General features: G+C 43.6%; 1 protein-coding gene across 2 annotated transcripts in view; it reads right to left on the minus strand.

Moving 5' to 3' along the window:
* Positions 1 to 758: 758 nt before the first annotated feature.
* mfsd14ba (major facilitator superfamily domain containing 14Ba) overlaps positions 759 to 27,135 on the minus strand; it is a 47,506-nt gene continuing 21,129 nt past the window's right edge. The window contains exons 8-12 of one of the 2 annotated variants that reach the window (XM_060908151.1): positions 23,740 to 23,811; positions 20,372 to 20,484; positions 14,655 to 14,752; positions 14,351 to 14,505; positions 759 to 2,088 (exon numbers count right to left, since the gene is read on the minus strand). In XM_060908151.1, coding sequence (XP_060764134.1) covers positions 1,873 to 2,088; positions 14,351 to 14,505; positions 14,655 to 14,752; positions 20,372 to 20,484; positions 23,740 to 23,811 — 654 coding nt within the window. In that variant the 3' untranslated portion in view covers positions 759 to 1,872. Of the gene's footprint in view, positions 2,089 to 13,944; positions 14,052 to 14,350; positions 14,506 to 14,654; positions 14,753 to 20,371; positions 20,485 to 23,739; positions 23,812 to 27,135 lie in introns of those variants that run through there. The other variant, XM_060908152.1, reaches the window with a different exon arrangement.

The following is a 27,135-nucleotide window of genomic DNA, read 5'->3' on the forward strand; positions in this document are numbered from 1 at the left end:
CGCAGAAGGTGTTAGTACGCCTGTCATTATAGTGCGGACTTTCCATAGCATAGAAAATCGCTACGTTTCAATTTGTGTAACTGAACTTGTCTCATATCACTGGTCATGTAAACCTATGTAAACAGGAAAAACGCGAAAGAGTTTGGTCGCATCTAACTACAGCCCCAAAAAATACCATTGGCCATACTGAGCCTAGCTACATTGCTAACAGGAGTGACAGCGCGTCTGACTGACTGGGAGGTCGCGCAAAGCTCGGACAGGTACGGAGCAGCTCGTCTCAATTCAGATAAGAGCATATTTCATTATGGAAATACGGTGGACTGTTCCTTTAAACTATCAGCATTTTCACCGTTTGTATTAATACAAAACGAAAAACATCGCCTATTGCACCTTTAACTGTTCAACGTGGAAACGGAGGAATCCCGGAAATATCAATCAACACCTCGTGAACTTGAAACGGCGTCACGTTTTAACCCGTACCTCGATAGAAGTGTGTCCGTATTGCTCACTACTAATTGCAAACACTCTTCGAGCTCTTTGTGGACAAATGGAATGTGTGTACAAGTACTCTTAGAAAATACAAGTTGTTAAGGGAGGGAAAAAAAAAGAGGAAAAAAAAAATCAATCAATATGAGGTTTTCCATTTGAGAGATTTGTCCTGGGAAATTAAAAGGAGGAGGAGGAGGAGGAGTTTGGCTGTAGCAGGAAACGCTTTAGATCCTTCAGAACCTCGAGCGTGGGGGGGGGGGGGGGGGGGGGGAAAGGAGGTAGCTGGTGATGCACTTGAATGGAATTATTTCGTTTTGTAGATGTGCAAAGACTGAGAACGAGCTCATGTTATGCACATCCTGGACCACAGGAGAAAAATACGATTTCAAGAAAAATCTGCATGCTGTTCCAAACACAAAGTCTGACGGAAATCCAAAATAGCTTTTCTTGAAGTTAAATGAACAGCGTGCAGACTTTTCTCTCTTTCTTTCAAGATTTTGGACACACAAACACCATCATTACTTTCCTGCAAAAGTATAAAAACAATAGTTTTTTTTTTTTAAATCATTTTATACGCAAAATGACATTTAAACCAATTCAAACAAGCTGAAATAAAAATGGCGTTAAATGATCGTAACTTGTGCATAGAAACATTTTACACAAAAGGAAAAAAAAAAAAAAAGTGATCAAATGGCCTCACAGTAACTGCGTCACGGTCAGCAACTCCATTAGCACCATCCGCCTAACCTGTTAAAATAACGTCGTCAATGTAAAAAGACGCATCACGATAAGGACGTGGCTATGACGACATCCCATGCTGCGCCAATAAATAATAAATTATTTCCTACACTCATACGGCACTAGATATGCAGCTTTAAGGCTTGTTTTTTAAAAAAAAAAAAAAAAAAAAAAACTCTCAATCCATCACTAATCGCGATAATCTCATGGCTCTGGATCCAAAAGATGATAAATGTACATATAAACACCTATAGAGAGCTATAATCGCTTAAAAACCATCTGAGCGTTTTTCGATACACGGTAAACTTACGATCTAGACGTTCTAAACTCAAGCGATTCACGTTACTGCACTTTGCCCATTAAACCTGACTCGACGTTGCATCTAGAAAACACAAAGCGCTAAGTTTTCCACACTCCATTTCAGCTACAGCGCATCCAAGCCCTTTAGCTGTGGCAAAATAGAGTTTAAAAAAATCCATGGTAAACTTTGGTTCCAAATTTAAACAAAAAGTTTAAACAACGAACCGTGTTAATATTAAAACAATTTAAAAAAAAAAAATTTCTCCCGGGAGGCTTGCAGGGGCATCGCTCATTCGTTCATTCATTCATTCATTCCGATTGCTGGAGGAGAAATCAGACGGTCAGTCACACAGTGCTGTCCTCCAGAAGAGGTTCGAAATCCTCGTCGCTGCCCGGAAGTGGCGTGTTGGCGTGCGCTCCTGTCAGACTGCTGCTCCTCTTGAGCTCTTGGCACGTCTTGGCACCCGCTGTCGGCCGTTCTGGGATGAACAGCGCCACGATGAAGGCTGCCAACACCGTGCACGCGCCCAGTAGGAAGGGAGGGCCTGGTATCGCCACTCGCTGGCAAATAAACGAGAAAAACAGAGAAGTTTATGAGGTGATGTGCGCGCGTGTGTGTACACATGGCTTACTTACATGGACATCCAGACTACACTACTGCTTTCTCCGGCAATCTTTTTATAGCAGAGTGTAAATTTTACCAAAAAATAAATAAATAAATTCAGTTTTTTGTACAGGTGTGTGCTTTTAACGTTCAACAACAGCCACAAATGTATATATTTGTGCCCGAGTTATTAGTATTACAGTCAACTTCATCGCAAACATCTTCATTTGATGTTGTGTAGCTATTTTTTTTTCTCCAACTTAACACATTCTTTCTACAACTACACTACACCGCATTACAAACATCAACCAAGAAGCAAGCTGGCTCAGCACTTTCCCCTCCCTCTGTATGATGGCTAAAGCGCCCGTGAGCAAAGCACCAAACCCCCCCACACTTAGTCTGGCTAACGCGACTGCAAAGCTCTACGAGCTATTGGTCTGGCCAAGATATTAAGCCCAACCGTTTCCCAGAGCCCGTGGTTGACCCGCCTCCCTGAAATGCTTCAGTTTGCTACTGGTCGAAGCCAGAAAAGGCTGTGACGAAGCTTAAACCAATCACATCGCTCTTTCCTCTGATGTATGCGATGCGACGGGGCTAACTGGTAGATTAAACTCTTACCGAAGCCGGTCGGGAGCAAGGCGAAAACGTCCTTCCTTTCAATAAATACCTCCAGGGCTGCTCTTTGCTCCATTTTCAATGAGAACTTGCTCCATGTTCGTAATGTTTCTAGTGAATGAAGCGCTTCCGGCATAGATTCTGTAAACAATCTATGGCTTCCGGTCGCAGTTCTACTACGTCAGTGCCTTGAACACGCCTCTACCCAGGGCCGTTGGAGATGCTCAAAGTTGATTGGTTCCCGATTTTTCGGGAGCTTGGAAGAGCTGTAGATAGCTTGCCTGGCCAGACTAAGCTCGCAACAGGCCCTCGTGTTGCGTCACGCTTAGGATGGGCGGGCCCAGGCTACCCCACACTGCTCCCTGAGTGCTGAAGCATCGCTGCCCACTGCTCTGGGTACGCGTGCGCGCTCACTGCTTCAGGTGGGTTAAATGCAGAGAAGGAACTTCAAGTCAAGTCATTTGTACAGTGCTTTTAACAATAAACATTGTCGCAAAGCAGCTTTACAGAATTTGAACGACTTAAAATATGAGCAGGGATGCAAACACAACCATGGTCAAAAAAAAAAAAAAAAAGAGTGAGGTAGCGTGGCGATGCGGACCCCCCACCACCACACACACACACACACACACAATATCAGTCAGACAACAGTTTCAACAAAACAGAACATTTATTAATTACTATTATTTATTAATTCAGTTCCCAATCCATCTTCAGTTCCCCACCCCAAAGTCAGTCCATCTTTACTCCTTTTTCTTCCTTTTCTTTGCCACTTCCTGAAGTTTGTGTAGTGCCTTGGATGTATGCACCACGAACTCATAACACACACATGGGTTACACATTACCATCTGATCACTCGATGTTCTAAAATAGCAGCTAGTCGGGTGCTAACGGTTAGCATTTTAACTAAGCCAGACAGCCACAAGCTTTAATAAGACCAATTCTTGCACGCGTTACGTATTACGGCACTTAAATATTATCTAGGAACAAAAAACAATAGTCATTAACCCATGTAGACACTATGTTGAGAACATATACAGTCATCATGCAACTCCTCAAATAGCATTACGTTTTTCAGGCGTTTTTTACCCCAAGGATAGGTCATGGCTAACATGGTTAGATGAAGGAGGCTAGGTTACGAGAGACAAAGTTAATATTATATATTAGTGCTGTCAAGCGATTAAAATATTTAATCGCGATTAATGTCGCGACTGTCATAGTTAACTCGCGATTAATCGCAATTTAATCGCACATTTTTGTCACATAAAAAAACCATTGTAATTCTCTTATCAGCATAAAAAAGTGAATGGGCTTGCTTTGTACCAATGTTTTTTTTTTTATTGCAAAGCATAGCACGTCTTGACACAGCCACTGCAAAGTGAAACCTAAGCCAAGCACCGGCACGGGGCTAGCAAGAGAACCATGAGTGAAGTGATCTACTGTTTGAGTTAGTCTACAACTCCAATCAGAGAGACAGGTTACACAGTGCCGGTAAGCTTGACATGCTTGATTATAATATAAAGTACACTATTATATTAAGTTTAAGTTGTTCGTTGATAAATATTGCATTGAATCTGATCTTTACTGTTTCAGCTCACTTAACACATTTTGTACTTTTACACTTTCTGTCTGTTGATGCGTCGCGCTGTCCAATCAGAGGCGGCCAAATTTGCATATTACAGGAAGGATTTCTGGGATAGCATTGAGTTTACAGTTCAGAGGGATCTGGCTTCTTTAGACGCTGTCTTCTTAAAACTGAATAAATATTTAAAAAGAGCCAAATGAGCCAGTCTTTTGAACGGCTCTTTTCAAAGAACGGATCACAAAGATGCGGATCCCATCAAAGAGCCATAAATCCCATCTCTACTAGCGCACCCTGCCCGCGCTGGTTCTTTGGGGGAGGAGGGCAGAGGACTCTGGCTGTGCGGGGCGCGGCATTACAGTCTAGCTGCTATCGGTTTTCTAAGCAAAGTCTCTGTTCCAAGTTCCTGGCAGTTTCAAAAGCTTATGAAAAACCTACATCATGTCACAGAGCGTTAATCTCGCGATAAAAAAAAATTATCGCCGTTAAAATTGAGTCAAGTTAACGCGTTAATAACGCGACATTTTTGACAGCACTAATATATATATATATGCACAATTATTTTAACACTTACGCTTTGATTGTAGACGAGTAAATGACTTCCACTTCAACGCTGATCGTTTACTCCCAGTCACCAAGGCTCCAAAGAAATACACACTAGTAGATGAAATTCGGCAAGTTGATAAATGAACACACCTATCTGAGGAAAAGCCCGGGAGTCACGTTCCTTAGCAACCAGATTGCCCAGCCATCGGTTCCATCCACTGACAGTGTAGCAGCTAGCAGTTTGTAACGGAACGCTGTTGAATATTATAACAGCAGCCAGCAGCTACGCTGTCAATCTTACCTTCTCTGCTGTCAATGGTTCCATATATCCACCAGGGGGAACCAAACATTGTATGGTCTGCACAGTACTCGGGTCTATCATTACTACCAGAGTGGATTACCGGACAGCAACCCCCCACCCAAAAAAAAAAAAACTCTTGGGATCTGCACAAATTACACAAGTCACCCAAAATGCCGGGGAAAAAGCGGAATGCGCTGAAAAGCGCGCCGTTTGCACGCCTGATGAGCTCATTTTATCCCTAATCTATCCCCAATGAGCAAGCCTGCGGCAACGGTGGCAAGGAAAAAACTCCCTCAGACGACATGAGGAAGAAACCTCGAGAGGAACCAGACTCAAAAGGGAACCCACCCTCATCCGGGCAACAACAGACAACATGACTATAACATTAACAGTCCTAACATAAAGTCAGCTTCGTTGATGCTATAAACCCCCCACCGACGGAAACCCGAGCGCAAAACCGTTCACGACAACCACAGTCCTAAAGTCAGCAAGTCAACTGCAGTCCCCAGCCACAAAAACACCACTGCAAGAGTCCAGAGCGTCCTCCAGGCGCGACCGCCAACTGTCCACATGGGGCCGTCCTCTACAGGAGCGATGCGATGAGACTCCAACCAGACACAGGGCACCAGGATGGATCAAGCAGGTCCGAGGAGCAGAAGAGGTCAGTTAGGTGCCTCACTCAAGGGCACCTCAGCCCAAGCCTATCCCATATTAACCTAACCGCATGACTTCTGGGGAAACCAGAGCACCCGGAGGAAACCCATGATGACACGAGGAGAACATGCAAACTCCACACAGAAAGGCCCTCGCCGGCCGCTGGGCTCGAACCCAGAACCTTCTTGCTGTGAGGCGACCGTGCTTGAGTGTACACGTCACAAAAATAAAGGCTTCTTCTTCTTTTTACAGCTTTCACAGGGATTAATTCGCCTGTACAGACAGCGTGCGATCTTTTCTAAAATCAAGAACGCACAATTGTGCGGAAACGCTGAAGAAATTTATAACGAGTCCGAATCGTTAAGTAAAGGCGCAGTCGAAAACGGGCAAAAGGTCAAGTGATTGGACATGTTAGTGGCGACGGATAACTACACGGAACGCTGAGGAAATCCTCAAGACAAGAAGCACATGAAGGTGCGATACTTTCGGGACAAGCCGTCAAACCGAAGACGGAATAAAGATGGCGACAAACCACTTCGCTTAAACAAACAATGTTGAAGAGAAATCGATGGGGAACGTTTGTAAGGCTAAAAGACGGCAGTTGTAAGCAGATATCCTGCTCCTCCTCTCAAAGATCCAACTGTCTGCTTTATGCGGTTGAGCCGGGAAAAATATTAAAGTGGAGGTACCTTGTACAACAAACTTGTGCATGCGTAAAAGAATAAGAACCCGGGGGAGAGGGGGCTTTTTAACCCTTTGGTGACTGACCCCTTGAAAATCGTTCCTCCAGGAACGATGACGTTTCAGTTGTCAAGACAACGGAAAAACTAAAATACAAGAGCATTTTGTTTTGTGCACAAGAGCATTGTGACGTATCTTTGTTTTGTATTTTAGTTTTTCCGTTGTCTTGACAACTGAAACGTCATCGTTCCTGGAGGAACGATTTTCAAGGGGTCAGTCACCAAAGGGTTAAACCTTATTTTGGGGCAAAGTCACCAATTTTTATCAGATTCGATAATTTGATGATGCAGTTTTTCTATCCCAGCGGCCAATGAAAGTGCAATTATGGCAGGCTTGTAGTACTCAAATCCGACTAATTTTAACGGCTGATTTTAATTTTACTAATTTGCCCTAATTTTAAGGACTCGTGACTTGACCTTGTACATTAACTGCATTCAGACTTGGACTCCTAAGGGGTGTTCACACGGCAACTTTTACTCCGGTGTAGCACCGGGGCTGCCCCGGTAGAGCGCTCACACGGTACAAAGTTATACCGGTGTAGCCCCTGAAAGCGGCTTAAACCGGTGCAAATCTAACCCTGCTCAGGAGGTGGTTTAAGAAATTTACTCCGGAGTAAATGCTAGTTTGCGGGGCAGCACCGATATAAAATGGGACGTCTGAACGCTACGGGGTAGACTCGCTACGCGTGAGGAGAGTTGATTACATACGGGCATTACATAATTTGCATCCTGGTATTTCGCGCTTCCAAAATGGCGAATATCAACAACAGAACTGCGTGTCTTCCAGTGTTGCCAGATTGGGCGGATTTGAACATATTTTGGGCTGGAAAACGTCAGCAGTATCTGGCAACACTGGTGTCTTCATCCATGTTGTTTTCCCGGCGCTTGGTGATGCCATGACAACCGGGAAAAGGAAGTACATTTTCACGCATGCGCATATTTCATTTCCGCATTATTACTATCGTATAGCACGGTCGCAAAAACTGCCGTGTGACCGCAAGTGGGGCTGCACCGGTGCTAACACGCTTCTCTCTAGTAAGCAGGTTTGTGACGTGTGAACGCTCCACAAAATTTACACCGGTGTAAGATATATTGCAACAAAATACAACGGTGCAGCATCGATGCAAATATGTGCCGGTGTGAACACCCCTATAAATTGGAGACGAGGACTGAGATTTTTTTCTTTATTTTTTTGTAACATGCCATAATAATCTAGCATAAGATATTTATATCTACATTAATCTTTGTACTAATTTGGTGCAAGAGTGTCACACCTGTGCGCCTTGGTGCGTGCACCAGATAGACTCTCGGGCGCACTCCGGACAGCGCGCATGCCAAGCGGACTCGCACACGTGCACCGTAAACGACTCATACCTGCACAGGATTAAGGCGCAATCAGCGCCGATATAAAAATACACTTACTTTGCGAAGTATTGAGTTGCGTTGCTTACACATTACCGAGCCTTATTTCCTTGTTTGGTTTCCTGATTTCCTGGTTTCTCGTCTTTGATTCTGCCCAGTCTACGATAGCCTGTTTGTGCCTCGCTTGACCCATTGCCTGTTTCACTGTTTTACGATTTTGCCTGCTGTTCTGGATTGCTTACTTGTCTTTACTCGTGTTAAACAACACACCTTCTGCACTTACATCCGTCTCCCAACCATCTCTGGCAGAATACTTCACACTCCCTGACAAAGAGAAGCACATTCACCTGTTCATACGGCATGTTCGGGGAAAAAGCTAACGTTAATTGTATTAAAACAGCCACCGTCAAATGGTGCAGCCGGAGTCTTGTTCTCGGACTCGAAAATTTTTTTAATGACTTGAATGCTGGGGACTCAAGACTGGACTCGGACCCGAGGTTTAGTGACTCGACTACAAACACTGAATTATGGCTCTCTCTCCATTCATTTCATTCGGGTCCTGATCTTGTTATCCCGAAATAACTGCCCTGGGGCATTACCAAAACGGCTTCAGATGCCCCTTTTCCACCAAAGCAGTTCCAGGGCTGGTTCGGGGCCAGTGCTTAGTTTGGAACCGCGTTTTCTGTTTCCACTGAGAAAGAACTGGCTCTGGGGCCAGAAAAAACGGTTCCAGGCTAGCACCAACTCTCTGCTGGGCCAGAGGAAAGAACCGCTTACGTCAGCGGGGGGGCGGAGTTGTTAAGCCCAACAACAATAACAAGACCGCGAAAGATCACCATTTTTAAGCCACGAGAAGCAGCAGCTGTACAAACGCGAAGTCATCCATTATTATTATTGTTGTTGCTGCTGCTTCTTTCATGTTGTTTTTGCTTCGATACTCGCCCCAAGGTTTATGCAAACGTAGCGACGTAACTGACGTATACAGCAACGTAACTGACGTGGCTTCCCTTAGCACCGTGAGCTATGGAAAAGCAAACTGGTTCTCAGCTGGCTTGCAAGTTGAACGAGTTGTGAACCAGCACCGGCCCCGAACCAGCCCTGGAACTGATTTGGTGGAAAAGGGATACAAGTGGTGCTACATGCCTATGAGTAACATTTCTAATTTCTCGAGATGAAAACACCAGCATGTGCTACTAATTTTCAACCTACTGTCTAGTATAATATTTCTTGTATTTTTACTGTTAGCACATTTTTTGTGTTTGACTGTTGGGAATTCCAAATAAATTAAAATATAGGATCCCGTTTTATGCTAAAAACGCTCATACTGTAGCTTATATTGTATCTCGTACCCCAGTTTCCACCCAAGTTGCTGCTTGGCATTTATGCAACCTGACGCAATAGAAAGGGCCGAGATGGCTAATAAAGTATGAAAGCTTGTCATGGGTGGGCATGCCAGCAAATGTTAGCAATTTCACGCTTCCTACTCGCGTCCTTATACGAGTTGATCCGACGCTTCAGTGAAATACTAGGAGTGAAGTACACGGGGTGCTCACTGCTAGAAACAAGAGTTAACACAACCAAAATCATCCAGAATCTGACCAAAGACCAGACTGACTGCAGGATTCTAGCCGGTTTTTTTTTTTTTTTAACCTTATGATGACCAGGAAAATAATAAATGCTCTGCACTGTAAGCCTTTAAGCCAATCATCTGAAGTGTGTTCATGTAGGCTGGTTAATACAACAGCCATCTGTCCCCGTGCAACACTAGAGCTTTACAAAACACCTGTATATGGACCGGGGTGGGTAAATCCGTCGCTCAGAGTCTAAAGTAGGCTCAGAGAAAGAAAAACACACTCATTATTATTAGGTTTCCAGGCAACCAAAATGTAGGACGGGGCCCATTGTTGATATTTGAACTCAACAGTCACACTTGTCTTCAGAAGCTCCGCCCCCAAATCCATAGACGTGCATTGGCAAGGCAACACCAATTACGACACCCCCATTGTCACACCCCCTCATCCTGTGCATGAACGCCCCCTGTTGCTGACTGGCTGAAATCGATGTGTGTGGCGTGATTCAAGCCACTTTTGTTGTTGTTGTTCAACAAGGCATTAAATGGACCTTAAAGTTTTGGAAGACTATTGGCCCTTTTCCACTACCCTTTTTCAGCTCACTTCAGCCCGACACGGCTCGCGTTTCGACTACCCCAGAGCGGCGCGACTCAGCTCGCTTCAGCCCTACTCAGCTCCCAAAACTCGCACGGTTTTGGAGTGGGGCTGAAGCGAGCCAAACCGAGCCGAGTGGGGCTGGGGGCGTGAGGAGACACTCCCCTGTGCACTGATTGGTGAGGAGGAGTGTCCTCACACGCCCACGATCACGCTGGGATCTGTAAACACCGTAAACCCAGAAGAAGAAGAACGAATTACGAGAATTTCTGAAGCCTTATGCGCCTCGCCTCATCTATACGCTCTTGCCAGTATCTGTTGGCGTTGTCGGTAACAACAAGCCACAGCACCAAGACCAGCAACACTAACGACTCCATGTCCTCCATGTTTATTGTTTACTATCCGGGTCGTGAGACTACCGCTTAAAGTGCCATTCCACCATTGGATGTATTCTTTGGCATAAAATACAATATATTCTGACAACATATATAAACAGTATCACTAGATAGAGAAATCTTTTAGCTTCAAAATGATATATCAAACATAATTTTTTGACAACGACAAGTACATTAATTTTGCGACCAAAAAGTCACCTACCCTTTTAATTTCCACGCGTGATGTCATCGGCAGGTTCCCTTTCTTGTGTACCACGTGACGTGTGACGTGGCACATATTATCAGCAATGGCGGATAGAACGCGATAAAAATAATACCAATAAATCTAGCTAATACCAATAAATCTAGCTAACTGAAAGATTAACTCAATTTTTCGCAATTTTTTTGGCCCCCATATACGAGGAGAAATGACTCTCTCACTTTGGGGGTTTCCTGGTCTAAAAATAGACCGACACGTGGTACACAAGAAGGGGAACCTGCCGATGACATCACGTTTCACTACCGCGCGGAAATTAAAAGGGTAGGTGACTTTGGTCGCAAAATTAATATACTTGTCGTTGTCAAAAAATTGTGTTTGATATATCATTTTGAAGCTAAAAGATTTCTCTGTCTAGTCATGTTGTCATAAAATATATTGTATTTTATGCCAAAGAATACCGTATTTATCCTTATAGAAGCGCCCTCCCTATTTGACGCGCCTCCACGATTTTCAGAGCTAGAATAGTATTTACCAACCATTTTCTTCATTTAACAAACTTTAAATCCAACAAACCACAACAGAGACGTTCAATTTCACCGCTGATTTTTTTTTACCGGAAATCGCGTTAGTAAACATGGACAGTATAAAATACGGACATTCACTCTGCTGCGGATATCAATACGGGTGGAGACGTACCTTTTGTTTGCACCACTCTTGTACACGTTTACGGTGAACATTAAATGTTTTTGCAGCCAAATGTTTGCCTTTCTGCTCTGCCAGTTCTACAACCTTTAACTTAAAACTAGCGGTGAAGGATCGTTTTGAGGACGACATTTTGTTTTGTGAGCTCATAAACATCGACGATGACGTGAATTGTGACGTCACTACAAATAGTTTACTTACCAATGTTATCCTTATAAGCGAGCTGGACATTGTTTAATTGACTTTTTGGACATATAACTGTATTTTCATGTGTTTCAAAATAAATATGTTTTAAATTCCGATGATTTTGTCATGTTCGATTTTTGTCATTTAAGGGTCGAAATTGACGCTCCCCCTTCATGTTTTGCATCGCGCCCGGGCGCGTTTATTAGGATAAATACGGTACATCCAATGGTGGAATGGCACTTTAAAATCTCACTGATGTCACTGTTTGCGCCGTCTAACGACATCACGTGACGTCCACCCACTTTCGCTAACTCCACCCAATGTGTCCACCCACTTCCAGTCAGCATGGTTCAGCGCGGTTGTAGTCGAAATGCAACTCCAACAGCCCCGCTCAGCTCGACTCAGCCCAACTCAGCACGGCACGGCTCAGCCCGACTCAGCCGCGTTGGTAGTGGAAAAGCGGCATTAGATTATGCTAACGACTTAGGACTACTAGCACATTTACACCGTCGTGTACAAGAGAAGACAAGAAGACTCCACATAACTGCTGGTACCATAGGGCTACGGATAAATGAAAAGAAAACACAAGTACTTAGAAACAGAACTGCTACAAAAGACCCGGTTAGTTTGAATGGCAAGCAGTTTGTACATGTGAAAGAGTTCACATACCTAGGCAGCGTGGTAACGTCTGATGGGGACCGTACTAAAGAAATAAATACACGGATTAGCAAAGCAAATCGAACCTTTGCAATGCTCGGCCCACTCTGAAGAGACACCTCAATCCACAAAAATTAAGATGTACAAGAGCAATGTGCAAAGTGTTTTACTGTATGGAGCAGAGTGCTGGAAAGCCACAGCTACTATCAGACACAAACTTGAAGTCTTCCAAAATAAATGCCTAAGACGCATATTGGGGATCTTTTGGCCGAACACCATTTCAAATGAGGACCTTCACAGCAGAACAGGAGTGGCGCCCCTGGTGAAAACTATTGCAGCCCGCAGATGGACCTGGCTTGGCCACGCATGTCGAATGACTCCCAACTCAATAACAAGGAGTGCATTAAAGTGGATGCCAGTTGGAAAAAGAAACCGAGGCCGCCCCAAAGAGACCTGGCGAAGAACAATAGAACGAGACCTAAAAGAGAGAGGACTGACTCTGGATACAGCCCCAAGTATTGCCTCGGACAGGGCAAGATGGAGAGCACTCTTCCTAAGGGCCTCTGCATGCTCTTGCGACAAGGCTTTCGCAGATAGCTTTTCGCAGACAGTTGTAATTTATCGTTGAGCGGGGAGTAATAGGCGTGCGCGATGTTATTCACCGCCACAACGCAAGGGGGCGCGAAGTCGCTAGGAGTAGTTGGTGGGTGTGGTGAGTGGAGTGTTTATCCTCCGGTTACTTATAATGACTAGCGTATAGATGTACGTACTTCCTCAATCAACCGCTCTTCGTGCTGCTCCATCTTCGCTCGTGTTTTTAAAAATGCCGGTCGTGAAAACAAACCAAACCGGGAAAGTAGGGAAGCGGAAGTGCGTGTACAGCGGATGTAGAGTGGACCAATCAGAGCCCTCTTGTCTGCGAGGCTTCTGAGGTGGTCACAATTTTTGGGAGGTGCGCGCAGAGCGTCTGCGAAGGTGGGGGGGGGGGGGGGGGGGGGGGGCGGCTACGCAGACGCCATCTGCGACGCCATCCGCGAGGACTGCGTTGTCAGCATAAATTGGCCTTAACGCCTCAAGGACCACTAGGCCCAGAAGAGGACTGAGTGAGTTTGTTGTTGTTTCCCCATTTACAGCGCCAGGGCTGTTTCCGAAAACCAGATTGTTTGTTCGTTTGTTTGTTTTTCAGTGCACGCAAAGAACAGATAGCTAGTGGACCATGAGGAGATATTTCCTGAATTTGACCAAAAAGCGTGTTGGATTAGAATCGCTGACGGCACCTTTAATGCGTTTTTGACTTGTCCACCTCTATGAACTCTCAAACAGAACATCTAACGATATTATCACACACTAGGCATGTAACAATTCACCCAATTCATGATTCGATTTGATTCACGATTCTTTTTCTGGAACAAACAAACAAACGGAAATTTTATTCAAAAATAAAAATAAACCTTTAATTTTAATAACCAACTGATTGTTTACAAACATGTAAAGGTTGGAGGAAAATATAATAGCCTATTAACTAATATTCCTTTTATTACAAATGAAAACATTAAAAACAAATCGACCTTTTCTTAATAAAACATTTATACTACCCTCCATTTGCTTCTCTTTTCTTTCACTTTCAGCACTCTGTAAAAAAAAAAAAAAAAGCCGTAATCTCTTATTAAATCTATTTGTGCAGTCAATCCAATCGTCCAACAGCTCTTTCCCATTTTAGATCTGTTTTGTGCGCATCTTTGTATCCTTAGAGCTGTGTTACTTCCGCATCCAGTGAAGTCATGTGCATTCCCGTTATATAAACGCCCACTGCTGTCTAAACAACAAAATTACAGTCAGGAAAAAAACTAAGATTACGCAGCCTGATAATCATCACGATTGATTTGAATCGTCATAAAGTTTGTATCATGATTTATCATTATCATCATACGATACACCGTTACATGCCTACCTTTTTTTTTTTTTTTATACAAGTACGCAATTTTGGTGGTGCCTTGATATCCTAAATTGGCACTTCAAATCCGTGTGCTCCTTTTCAAGGTGTTTGTGGTTAACGTTTTCCAAACAAAAAACGTGCGAGAGTTCTGAATTTTTGAACGTCTGGAGAATACTGACCTCACTGGGAGTCGGAAGAGGGATGTTGTAGTCAGTCTGGATCGGCGCAAGTCCGCTCAGCTCGACATCGAAAAGGAAGAAGATGAAGCCGTAGAGCGCTGGACCCAGGCCGTTACACAGGCCTCGGATGCCGGTGATCATTCCTTGCACTAGCCCTGAAGGAAAAGCAAGGTGTAGCTTAGTCAATACACTCGCAAGTTCCTCAGGCTCCATTTTATTCCATTCACAGCTATGATGCAATACAAAATGTGCTAGGTTTTTTTTTTAATTTAAATCATCAGTCTAACCAGCATCGTGGACTCACCTTGTTGATCTGGATCAGCGCTGCGAGATACGAGTGCACTCACTGCAGGAAAGGTGATGCTGGACATGGCTGCCACGGCTCCGGCTGCCCACATCATCCTACACGGTTCCACACAAAAGCGTCAGGCACAGAAAGGGTACGGTGCCCTTCACACTCCAAATACACAACCTTTACTCGGTGTTTAAACACAGAGGAGCACAGAACACACACAAACCGGTTCCAGCCAGCCTTACAGCGAAATAGTAATAACAAAAATCACAGAGGCGTTTACAGCATCAGGGTCGCTGTTGTCAAAAACTATAGACATAAACATGCATATAAACACACTCAGTTAGAGGTGACATATTGTACCCATTTCCCGCACGTTCACACAGATCCCTGAGGTCTTAATGAAATTTTTTTTTTTTTTTAAATGCGGTCCAGTTTCCATCAAATCCTGCGCTCTGATTGGCTGGCGAGCGGGTCCGTATCCTACGATACGGACCCTGGTTACGGACCTCTGGCGACTCGCTCGTTCACAACAACAAACATAGTAGCAATTTTTGTCAACATTTATTTTCGCATTTCTCAGGAGAATAGCATTAATTTTACAGCATGGATAGCGATAACGGCAGTGTTCGCAGCGAAAGCGAGTTTTACTACCCTGAGGAAGAAGAAATAAAAGAAAACATTTCAGGAGAAAGTGAATTGCAAACTGCAAGTGTTAGGAACGGAGTAAAACCAGGTACGCGCGGAGAGTTAAACCTGACCGATCTTGTCAACAGACCAAAAGTGAGTGAAACTAGAACTAAAGCTATTTCGAAGGCTGTTGGCGGCTACCTCGCCTATGATATGCGGCTATACTGTACCGTACAGAACGATGGGTTTAAAAACATGATAAATGTCCTTGAGCCAAGATATTCCATTCCTGTTTGAACTTCTTTTATGAATATGTGTAATAATTTTTTTTTTTTTTCACGGTCCAAATCCTGCGCTCTGATTGGCTGGCGAGTGGGTCCGTACCCTACAGTACGGACCCCGGTTACAGACCTCTGGCGACTCGCTCGTTCACAACAACATGCATAGTAGAATTTTTTTGTCAACATTTATCCTTTTTTTTTTAAATAAGATTTAATTATAAGATTATCAAAAATCTTATACATTTTTTGCCAGCATTTCTCAGGAGAATAGCATTAATTTTACAGCATGGATAGCGATAACGACAGTGTCCACAGTGAAAGCGAGTTTTACTACCCTGAGGAAGAAGAAATAAAAGAAAACATTTCAGGAGAAAGATAAAAACCTGTAACTGCTGCTAACGCCGAGCAAAAACATGGCTGAATGACTCCTATTTGTATAAATAGGGGACTACATAGGTGGCAAAATGTAGTTTTTTTCCTGCCATGGAAGTGCACTTGTATACCGAGGAGGAAGCAATTTGCATTACAGCCGTGAATGAGGATTCAAAATGGCGGCGCAGCTCGGTTTTCCCTTTCAGGCACTCTCGTTTTCTGTTAGAATTTGTTAACGAAAAAATATTATTTACCAGCTTAAGGTCGGTCCGTAAGGTGAAATGCCGTGACCTCGGCCTTGAGTACTGACCGAGGCCCTCTACTTTCAAGACCTCGGTCACGGTATTTCACCCTACAGACCTCCCAGCTGGTAAATAACATGTGTCTGTGACATGTTTTGGTCAAAATACTACAAGGATAAAAGCACCACAGCTCCATTCTCAACCAGTCTAAACAGCCCTGTTCAAAATGGCTGATTTGAGGAACCGTCTGTTCCTATAAATGATAACGAGCCACTGCACACCCCACCCCCTCTTTGGTCAGCAAATCAGGTAGCACTTTCTTCATGAATATTCATTCACAAAGGCAGTTCTAAAGCCAAAAGCCTCTCATGCCCCTTTTCCACCAAATCAGTTCCAGGGCTGGTTCGGGGCCAGTGCTTAGTTTGGAACCGGGTTTTCTGTTTCCACTGACAAAGAACTGGCTCTGGGGCCAGAAAGACTGGTTCCAGGCTAGCACCAACACTCTGCTGGGCCCGAGGAAAGAACCGCTTACGTCAGCGGGGGGGGCGGAGTTGTTAAGACCAAAAACAATAGCAAGACCTCGAAAGGTCGCCATTTTTAAGCGACGAGAAGCAGCAGCTGTACAAACGCGAAGTCATCCATTATTATTATTGTTGCTGTTGTTGCTGCTGCTTCTTCCGTGTTGTTTTTGCTTCGATATTCGCGCCAAGGTTTATGCAAACGTAGCGACGTAACTGACGTATACAGCGACGTAATGACGTGGCTTCTCTTAGCACCGTGAGCGATGGAAAAGCAAACTGGTTCTCAGCTGGCTCGCAAGTTGAACGAGTTGTGAACCAGCACCAGCACTGGCCCCGAACCAGCCCTGGAAAAGGGGTATCAGATACTCAGATGAGGGGGCGGGATCATTCTAATGAGCTCGCGACATAGAAAGCGGAACCAAATCTGAACAGCTTGTTGAAGGACAGGTTTTCTGCAATAGGAGCCCAAAAGAAACTGACGGGGCTGTATTATTTGAGAGTTTGTGGCTTCGTAGGCATTCCAGATACCCAGATATGTGTGGGATACAGGACGCTTCGTCCAAAAGTTAAGACGTTTCGTCCAAAGCCTTTTTATATGCCCTATCGATTATTTTATATTTCAGATATTTGTTTGTTTGAAAAAAAAGAGGAATTCTCAACAGAATTTGACCGAAGCAAAACACATTTTTTGCAGTGTGTAGTTTAACCACCTGCCAAATGCGAGTTGTGTAATCTAATGGCGAGTAAAGATCGCCCTCAGACTCGCCTTTCTCAGCGAGGGTGTTTCAAAACGATAGGAACCTATCTAGTATTCATGTAAAATCCACGAAATATTCGACAAAAGCTCCTTCCTCGCACAGGACTCTCGGGCGCGCTCCGGACTGCGCGCGCCTTATTAAGACTGGCTATATGATGATTTAAACATCTTCACTGGACTCAAAGCTCGGACAGCAGCCTGTAATGGTAAAGGTCTACTTGTTTACGCCCCTTACACCGCTCTTTTGAGTCGAAGCACTCGTACTATGGCACTCGTTTGCTTTACAAAAATTATTTCCATTTATTGCGGGGTACGGAAGCCGAGAGAGGCCCTTCATATAATCCTTTTTTTTTTTTATTCACCTTGTTATTCTGAGATAACGACATAATTAATTCAGGATCTCGAGAAAACAAAACAATTATTCCGTGATCTCGAGAAAACAAAATTATCTCATGATCTCGAGTAAACAGCTGAGAAATGGTTCATTCAGGTGCGCCAAGAGACTTGTGATATGCTGGCTTTGGGGCTATTTCTCATTCTGTATAGACGCAACTTTGGTCATTAGAATGTCTGGAATAATCGATCACCTAATAAGGCAATATTTTGATCAGGGGTTGATACAGGGAGAGATTGCATGAAGGGGGCGCAGCTTTGCTAGAAATCTCAGCTGTTTTCTCGAGATCTCAAATTAGTTGTGTTTTCTTCTCGAGATCTCGAATTAGTTGTGTTGTTTTCTCGAGATCTCAAATTAGTTGTGTTGTTTTCTCGAGATCCTGAATTAATTATGTCGTTATCTCGGAATAACTGTTTTGTTTTCTCGAGATCTCGAATTAGTGGTGTTGTTTTCTCGAGATCCTGAATTAATTATGTCGTTATCTCGGAATAACACTTTTGTTTTCTCGAGATCTCGAATTAGTGGTGTTGTTTTCTCGAGATCCTGAATTAATTATGTCGTTATCTCGGAATAACTGTTTTGTTTTCTCAAGATCTCGAATTAGTGGTGTTGTTTTCTCGAGATCTCAAATTAGTTGTGTTGTTTTCTCGAGATCCTGAATTAATTATGTCGTTATCTCGGAATAATTGTTTTGTTTTCTCGAGATCTCGAATTAGTGGTGTTGTTTTCTCGAGATCCTGAATTAATTATGTCGTTATCTCGGAATAACGGTTTTGTTTTCTCAAGATCTCGAATTAGTTGTGTTGTTTTCTCGAGATCCTGAATTAATTATGACGTTATCTCGGAATAACGGTTTTGTTTTCTCGAGATCTCGAATTAGTTGTGTTGTTTTCTCGAGATCCTGAATTAATTATGTCGTTATCTCAGAATAACGGTTTTGTTTTCTCGAGATCTCGAATTAGTGGTGTTGTTTTCTCGAGATCTCGAATTAGTGGTGTTGTTTTCTCGAGATCCTGAATTAATTATGTCGTTATCTCAGAATAACGGTTTTGTTTTCTCGAGATCTCGAATTAGTGGTGTTGTTTTCTCGAGATCCTGAATTAATTATGTCGTTATCTCGGAATAATTGTTTTGTTTTCTCGAGATCTCGAATTAGTGGTGTTGTTTTCTCGAGATCCTGAATTAATTATGTCGTTATCTCGGAATAACGGTTTTGTTTTCTCAAGATCTCGAATTAGTTGTGTTGTTTTCTCGAGATCCTGAATTAATTATGACGTTATCTCGGAATAACGGTTTTGTTTTCTCGAGATCTCGAATTAGTTGTGTTGTTTTCTCGAGATCCTGAATTAATTATGTCGTTATCTCAGAATAACGGTTTTGTTTTCTCGAGATCTCGAATTAGTGGTGTTGTTTTCTCGAGATCCTGAATTAATTATGTCGTTATCTCGGAATAACTGTTTTGTTTTCTCGAGATCTCGAATTAGTGGTGTTGTTTTCTCGAGATCCTGAATTAATTATGTCGTTATCTCGGAATAACTGTTTTGTTTTCTCGAGATCTCGAATTAGTTGTGTTGTTTTCTCGAGATCCTGAATTAATTATGTCGTTATCTCGGAATAACGGTTTTGTTTTCTCGAGATCTCGAATTAGTGGTGTTGTTTTCTCGAGATCCTGAATTAATTATGTCGTTATCTCGGAATAATTGTTTTGTTTTCTCGAGATCTCGAATTAGTGGTGTTGTTTTCTCGAGATCCTGAATTAATTATGTCGTTATCTCGGAATAATTGTTTTGTTTTCTCGAGATCTCGAATTAGTGGTGTTGTTTTCTCGAGATCCTGAATTAATTATGTCGTTATCTCGGAATAACGGTTTTGTTTTCTCGAGATCTCGAATTAGTTGTGTTGTTTTCTCGAGATCCTGAATTAATTATGTCATTATCTCGGAATAACGGTTTTGTTTTCTCGAGATCTCGAATTAGTTGTGTTGTTTTCTCGAGATCTCGAATTAGTTGTGTTGTTTTCTCGAGATCCTGAATTAATTATGTCGTTATCTTGGGATAACAAGGTGAATAAAAAAAAGGATTATATGAAGGGCCTCTCGCGGCTTCCATAGCGGGAAGACGCAGTCATAAACCTGCTTAACGCACTCCCTTAAATGAATCATGGTTTGTTTATATCTCGAACTTGTCGCACATATCGTCACCACATACAAAATAATTGCTAGCGCGTCTGAAAAAGGCTTTGGACAAAATGTCTCAACGATTGGGCGAAATGGCATCGGATCAAGATCCTGATATGTGCACAAGCAATGAAAAATATTTCCCCTTTAAAAAAAAACGTCGATGCTACAGGGTGTGTGACGAATAATTATAAAAAGGATTCAGTGTGTTCTTCCAGAATGGACTCCAATCTGATTTCAGAGAGATATCATCAAGGATTATCCTGTCAGCCAATGATAAACGTTATTTAATTCCAGTCATGTTTTCTCGTTTAAGCAAGCCTCAAGCCGATGGCCTTGGACAGCGTGTGACTCACCATGGTGCAGATCCAAAGCCGTACCACGCCAGCTGGAGGATCTGGAATCCGAGGCCAAGCAGAACCGTGTTCTTGTTCCCAATGGTTCTCATTAGCAGCGTCAGAAAAAGTGTCTGTCAGGAGGTCAAGCACAAACGACAGTTTAGCGCATCATGGAAGCTCCCAGGTGTTTTGCTCGGTGTTAATATTCTCTCTGGAGATATGACTGAAAAAAAATATATCATTATTTATCCATTACTGAGGAGGTTACAGATTTAGAACTAGTCTCCCTCATATGTTAAAATACGTTTGGATTTAGCATGCATCAAAGAGGCTAATACATGTGAACACTAATGTGCTGGGCATAAAATATTCACCCCCTTGAAGTTTTTCCTCATTTTGTACTGTTAAAGGAGAACTGAAGTCGTTTTTAAACTTGCTTTATTTCTTAATTAACGTGTTATTCAATGATGTTTTCGGTTTTAGTAACCTTATATCGTGACTCGTATCGGCAACTAATTGCAATTAAATATTAGACTTATCGGCTTATTTGGTTTTTATCCATGTTGACCGTAGTTCGTTTGGTCCACGGCAGGCGTCGCTTATCCGCACGATCTTCACAAGACTTGTGCGAGTCTTCGAAACGTGAAGTGTCAGCGCTGCCATTTTGAAAACTCTTTTCCAAACGAAGTATTGCACAAAAACGAGTTTAAATGGCGATTACTGCCTACTTTTTTCAAACTTTCCCGATTGCTATCAAAACAAACAAAACTTCCGGCTTGATTACATCAGCATTCGAAAGAGGGCGCGTGCGTCTTGACGACGTTGGCAGATGTTGGTCGCTTTGATTTCCGCTGTACGTTTTACTTCCGTCCTACGATGTCTCACACAGATCTCAACGAATCTCGTTTACGGCCATTGCTTTGACGTATGTGACCCCTCACCGAATCCAGGGACACATGTCGGCCGAAACGAATCCGAGATGATCGCAAAAGAAGCATTTTTTTTTCGAAATTTGTGATTGTTTTTTTCCATCATCTGCAAGTTGAGATCTTGAAGAATGCAATCAGTATTTCAGATAATAGATTGTTTTGTTGGAAAAGCATACATTTTTTGTTGCAAATTGTCTCGTTTTTGTCAGGACTGTAGCCTGCTGGGGGGTGTGGGTAAATTACCATATGGGCCATTCACATGATGATTTAAGTCTTTTTTTTTTTTTTTTTCGCGAATCAGTTGTATGATACGAGCTGAGCGCATGGCTACTTAGCTGCATACAGGAGTGTGATTTCACTATGGAATGAGTTACTAAACAGAGCGCAGAGGAGCCGACACACCGCGAAGCAAACAGACACACGGTATTTACATCGGAGATCACCATTTCTAGCAAAAAAAACCGCAACCTCGTTTTCCAGATTGAATGGAATACTTGAATGATCGGATGATACACGGACCGTTCTAGGACTACATTCCATCGGAGGCATTGATGTGTGCAAGGCGCCGTTTCTCTTTCTGATGGGGTAAGTTTATTAATCTAAGGCTGTGTGGTTATTTTTGCATGTAATGGAGAGTTTTGTGGTTTGGTTAAGCCTAGGTCACAACCGGACGTACGATTTTTTGGCCGTGTGATTTTTGGCGTTTCCCAAATTGCTGCGTTTTTTTTTTTGTTCATGGAGAAAGACGCGCGTTGGCCGTAAGTTTGTCTTGCAACCTGAAAAAAACGTAAGCGCCCGTAGAGTTTGTTTGACATGACAAAGAACCTCTGTGGCTGGTCTGCGGCTCGAAAATCAGCACATCACATGCGCGCTCTCGTGCTTTTCACACGCGCGCTCTCGTGCGTTTCTTGCGTTTTTTGCATGTTGACCGGCTGTAGGAGCACATACGGCCAGTTGTGACCGAGGCTTTACATGAAACTAGTGTTGTGTTAGTTGTGTCATCATCATGCTATCTTTCTTTCTTACGGTGTGAGTAATTTTTCAACCACAAAACGTTAAAGTATACTTTAGGACTTATTTTTGTACTTCATAATTGTGTTGGGCATACTTTGCATGGAAGGAAAATTGACGTGGTGATCTTTGTTTACATGAAAGTAGTATCGTGCTAGCTCGTAGGGGGTAGGGCTTTCATTAATGTCATGCAAATGAGCAGCATTATGTGCCCGCCCTACACCCAGAGTAGCTGAGATGGAAAACTTTGAGGGCGATTTTCTCCCTTTTCTGTTTTAAGAAGTATACACTTTCAAAAGGCCACACATTCTTCAAATATTGTCAGATCTCCACATGGAAGGCATCATTGGAAAGCTTAGAAACTCTACTTTCTGAATCTGTCAATAACTCAAAATGCCCCCGGGCCGACATGTGTCCCTGGATTCTGTGATCTGCCACATATGGACTGATATATTACAGTGTATTTCAAACACTCATAACTTGCTATAGCAGCGACAAAATAGCGATCAAAAATGCATTCCTATATTTAATAAAATGAAAGAAATAGAATTTTGATAATAAAAATTCGCCTTCAGTTTTCCTTTAACAACCTGGAACTGAAATGGACCTGATGGGCATTTTGTGTTATGAATCTACACAAAACAGGCAATACTATTACAGTGGGGAGGAAAAAAATAGGCTCCAGCTTGCCCGCGATCCTGTACAGGATAAGCGGTTACGGATAATGGATGGATGAGTCGTGCAATCCTGTTTGACAAAAATCCAGGAAAGTCATCAATGCCGTTAGATTAGAAGTCACTGTAATGCCAATTAAGTTTAATTCAGTTCCAAGTTGTAACCCCACGCAATATGAAAGTCAAAAAAGGGGGTGAATACCTATGCAAGGCACTGTCATTTGAGAAGGAAACATTTCACGAGGTCATAAGTCAGCTATATTGAACACTGCGACACTTTGTGTAAGGCTTGCAAGACACCGACGTTTAATAAAATTATGAATTTGTTTCGCAGGTTCAGTTTTATGCTGCGCTCGGAAGGAAAAAAAAAAAGTTTCGTGATGCAAGATGATGTGCTTTAATATTAATGTGTTCCGCTGGAATGCAGGTGCATGCATTTATCGGCGCAACTTAAATACCACTCTGTCAGTTTGTTTCATTGCCAGTGTCAAGGTCACTTCATTTAGATCCACGCTTCGGCAGATCTCGAATGACTGAACGGTGTTCTTCTAAAGGCATGGTGTTCCCAAATCTGCGTATTCGAATACATTTCCGCCTGTGTGCCATGACTCAGCTCTACGGACGCTCCAATCGTGTAAAAATGGCTTCTGTTTGCTCACCGAGTCAAAGTTTACCTTCTGCAAATACTCAGCCATCAGTGAACACAATTCAATTAAGCAGTGCAGATTATTAAAAAAAAAAAAAAAAAAAAAAAAAAAAAGTGTGTCTGTACCTGGGCTACGATGGACAGGATCCCGACCACTCCGATGAACACAGCGATTGTAGCGGGTGAGAAGTTAATGACCTGTGATAGAAAAACAGAGAGACGGAGAGACGCAAAGCTGCATCAGTGTTTGATGGGGACAAAACCAAATGAATTCCTTTTGACAATTAATTTTTCCCATCAGATCCGAGACGTGCAAAGAAAACTCTATTTAAATTACGGAGACGGATGCTTCGGTTTACAAGCCTAGATCCCATTCAACCTGGTGTAAAAAAAAAAAAAAAATCTATACTGCCATTGAAAAATCGATAGACGCCGCTTGATTCGTACAAGCAAGCACGTGTGTGTGTGTGTGTGTGTGTGTGTGTGTGTGTGTGTGTGTGTGAGAGAGAGAGAACGGTTTCTTTCTGAGCTTGCTAACCCACACTAAAAACCGGTCGAAGGCAATAACTGAAGCAATCAGTTATTTAATTGCAAGGACACGTGCTCCTGTAGCTCTACAGAAAGTGTCAGATGTAGACCTCTCTCTCTCTCTCTCTCACACAATACCGAGTCAGCAAGGTTTTAGTGAAAGGCTCATCAATGTGCTGTATGAAAAATATGAAGGTCTGTAGAGAGAATTAAAGCAGTACAGATCATTAAAGTAATTCTCGTGTTCCAAAAAAAAGTCACAAATTCACAAGAAACAAAACTCTTATAAAAAGAAGTGCTTTGTCTTTTTTTTCTTCCCCAAGGAACCAGATCACTTCACTTTCCGAGGTTGGATCACCACCACCTGAGCCGAGAGTTATAGGGAATTAAGCGCCAAGAGATTTTCAACTACATTTCCCAGAATGCACTGCAGCCGAGAGGCACGTGATTGTTGCGCTTCTTGAATGCAACAGGAGATGAACTGCACAGCTTTTTTTTTTTTTTTTTTTTAAATCTGTCCCCTTTTTTGTTTTGGCCGTTTATAAATGTAAAATTCTTGTGCGACAGCAGTTTCCTGTTACTTTCAGTGCGTGGATTCTTCCCACCTGCCCAAATCTCTTTCTTTGAAAAACAGTTCAGCTGAGTGTTATAGGAAATGCAGTATTTGTAGTCGCTGTGCTTCCTTTGACAACCCCTCCCCCCCGACACACACCCAACTATTTCAAATTTTGATTCTCGTCAACCTGCGACCCTTTCCCCCTCGTCAACCTGCGACCCTTTCCCCCTCGTCAACCTGCGACCCTTTCCCCCTCGTCAACCTGCGACCCAACTATTTCAAATTTTGATTCTCGTCAACCTGCGACCCTTTCCCCCTCGTCAACCTGCGACCCTTTCCCCCTCGTCAACCTGCGACCCTTTCCCCCTCGTCAACCTGCGACCCTTTCCCCCTCGTCAACCTGCGACCCTTTCCCCCTCGTCAACCTGCGACCCTTTCCCCCTCGTCAACCTGCGACCCTTTCCCCCTCGTCAACCTGCGACCCTTTCCCCCTCGTCAACCTGCGACCCTTTCCCCCTCCTCCCCTCCTCAACCTGCGACCCTTTCCCCCTCCTCCCCTCCTCAACCTGCGACCCTTTCCCCCTCCTCCCCTCCTCAACCTGCGACCCTTCCCCCTCCTCAACCTGCGACCCTTCCCCCTCCTCAACCTGCGACCCTTTCCCCCTCGTCAACCTGCGACCCTTTCCCCCTCGTCAACCTGCGACCCTTTCCCCCTCGTCAACCTGCGACCCTTTCCCCCTCGTCAACCTGCGACCCTTTCCCCCTCGTCAACCTGCGACCCTTTCCCCCTCGTCAACCTGCGACCCTTTCCCCCTCGTCAACCTGCGACCCTTTCCCCCTCGTCAACCTGCGACCCTTTCCCCCTCCTCCCCTCGTCAACCTGCGACCCTTTCCCCTCCTCCCCTCCTCAACCTGCGACCCTTTCCCCCTCCTCCCCTCCTCAACCTGCGACCCTCCTCCCCTCCTCAACCTGCGACCCTCCTCCCCTCCTCAACCTGCGACCCTTCCCCCTCCTCAACCTGCGACCCTTTCCCCCTCCTCCCCTCGTCAACCTGCGACCCTTCCCCCTCCTCAACCTGCGACCCTTCCCCCTCCTCAACCTGCGACCCTTCCCCCTCCTCAACCTGCGACCCTTCCCCCTCCTCAACCTGCGACCCTTCCCCCTCCTCAACCTGCGACCCTTCCCCCTCCTCAACCTGCGACCCTTCCCCCTCCTCAACCTGCGACCCTTCCCCCTCCTCAACCTGCGACCCTTTCCCACTCCTCCCCTCGTCAACCTGCGACCCTTTCCCCCTCCTCCCCTCGTCAATCTGTGACTTTACTATTTCAGATCTTTTTTTTCTCTCATAAAATTTCATCAGTGAGGAGTTCTGAGTTTATATATGTTAGGAATATTACCCCCTCCTCCAGCTCCATAATTTTTTTTTTTTAAACCTACAATGGCCCTAATATGCCGTCATATGTCCCAGTATTAACATTCTAACAAAAATAAAATAAAAGCACAGGTAGAAAGACACCTCGGAAACACGCGTTATGCTGCGTTAAACAACCACTCTTTACATCCGTGGAGAACAGAAAAGCATTGTTAGAATACACAACATGGTGAACCTCAAGGTGGGCGAGCTGCAAGACCAAGCACACGACCAGACGGCTGCTCTTGGGTTCTGCTCCGATTTGCTGAAGATTGGAAAAACGCCACCTGTTCTTTTTCTAGTCCTCACTGGTCTAGTTTGGGTGAACATGTGCTCGCTGTAGCCTCAGAGTCCTGTTCTTCACTGACGGGAGTGAAACGTGATTTGGTTTTCTGCTGTTGCAGCCTATCCTATCTGGCCTGTTGATTGGCTGACGCAAGATATATTATATAAAATCTCTCCTTGTCCCTATGTATAGCAGCAACATTCTGCTGAGTATCATTCTTTTGGAAAATACAGTGATGATGTTCTCCAACACATGCACGTCTGAAAGTGAGAGAAGTCGAAGCCTTGATTAAACACTGCAAAAAATCTTAGGAAGTTTATTTGTCTATTTTCAAGTCAAAACATCTAGCCACCCTTATTAGAAGACATAATTGCCCACCTCATTTAGCTAGAAAGGCTAGTTTTTAGACAGTCCATCTTGAAAATCTTGTATAGACAAAATGTCTTGAAAAAGTCTTATTTGGAGCACCTTTGAAAATAAAACAAGTTTTTTTAAAAACAAGTAAGTACATTTTGGACATTTGCCAAATGCGGTTCATCTTGTTTCAAGAAAAAAAAGTATGCTTGTTTCGGGAATAAATGAACTTTACTGAAATCTTTGAATCTTTCATTACAGTTCAACTCCACCTTACAGATCCTAAAGCCAAGTTTACATTAGACCGTATCTGTCTCGTTTTCTTCGTGGATGCACTGTCCGTTTACATTAAAACGCCTGGAAACGCCGGGAAACGGGAATCCGCC

This window comes from Neoarius graeffei, chromosome 25 (genome assembly GCF_027579695.1).
Source record: "Neoarius graeffei isolate fNeoGra1 chromosome 25, fNeoGra1.pri, whole genome shotgun sequence".
Classification (NCBI taxonomy): Eukaryota; Metazoa; Chordata; class Actinopteri; order Siluriformes; family Ariidae; genus Neoarius; species Neoarius graeffei.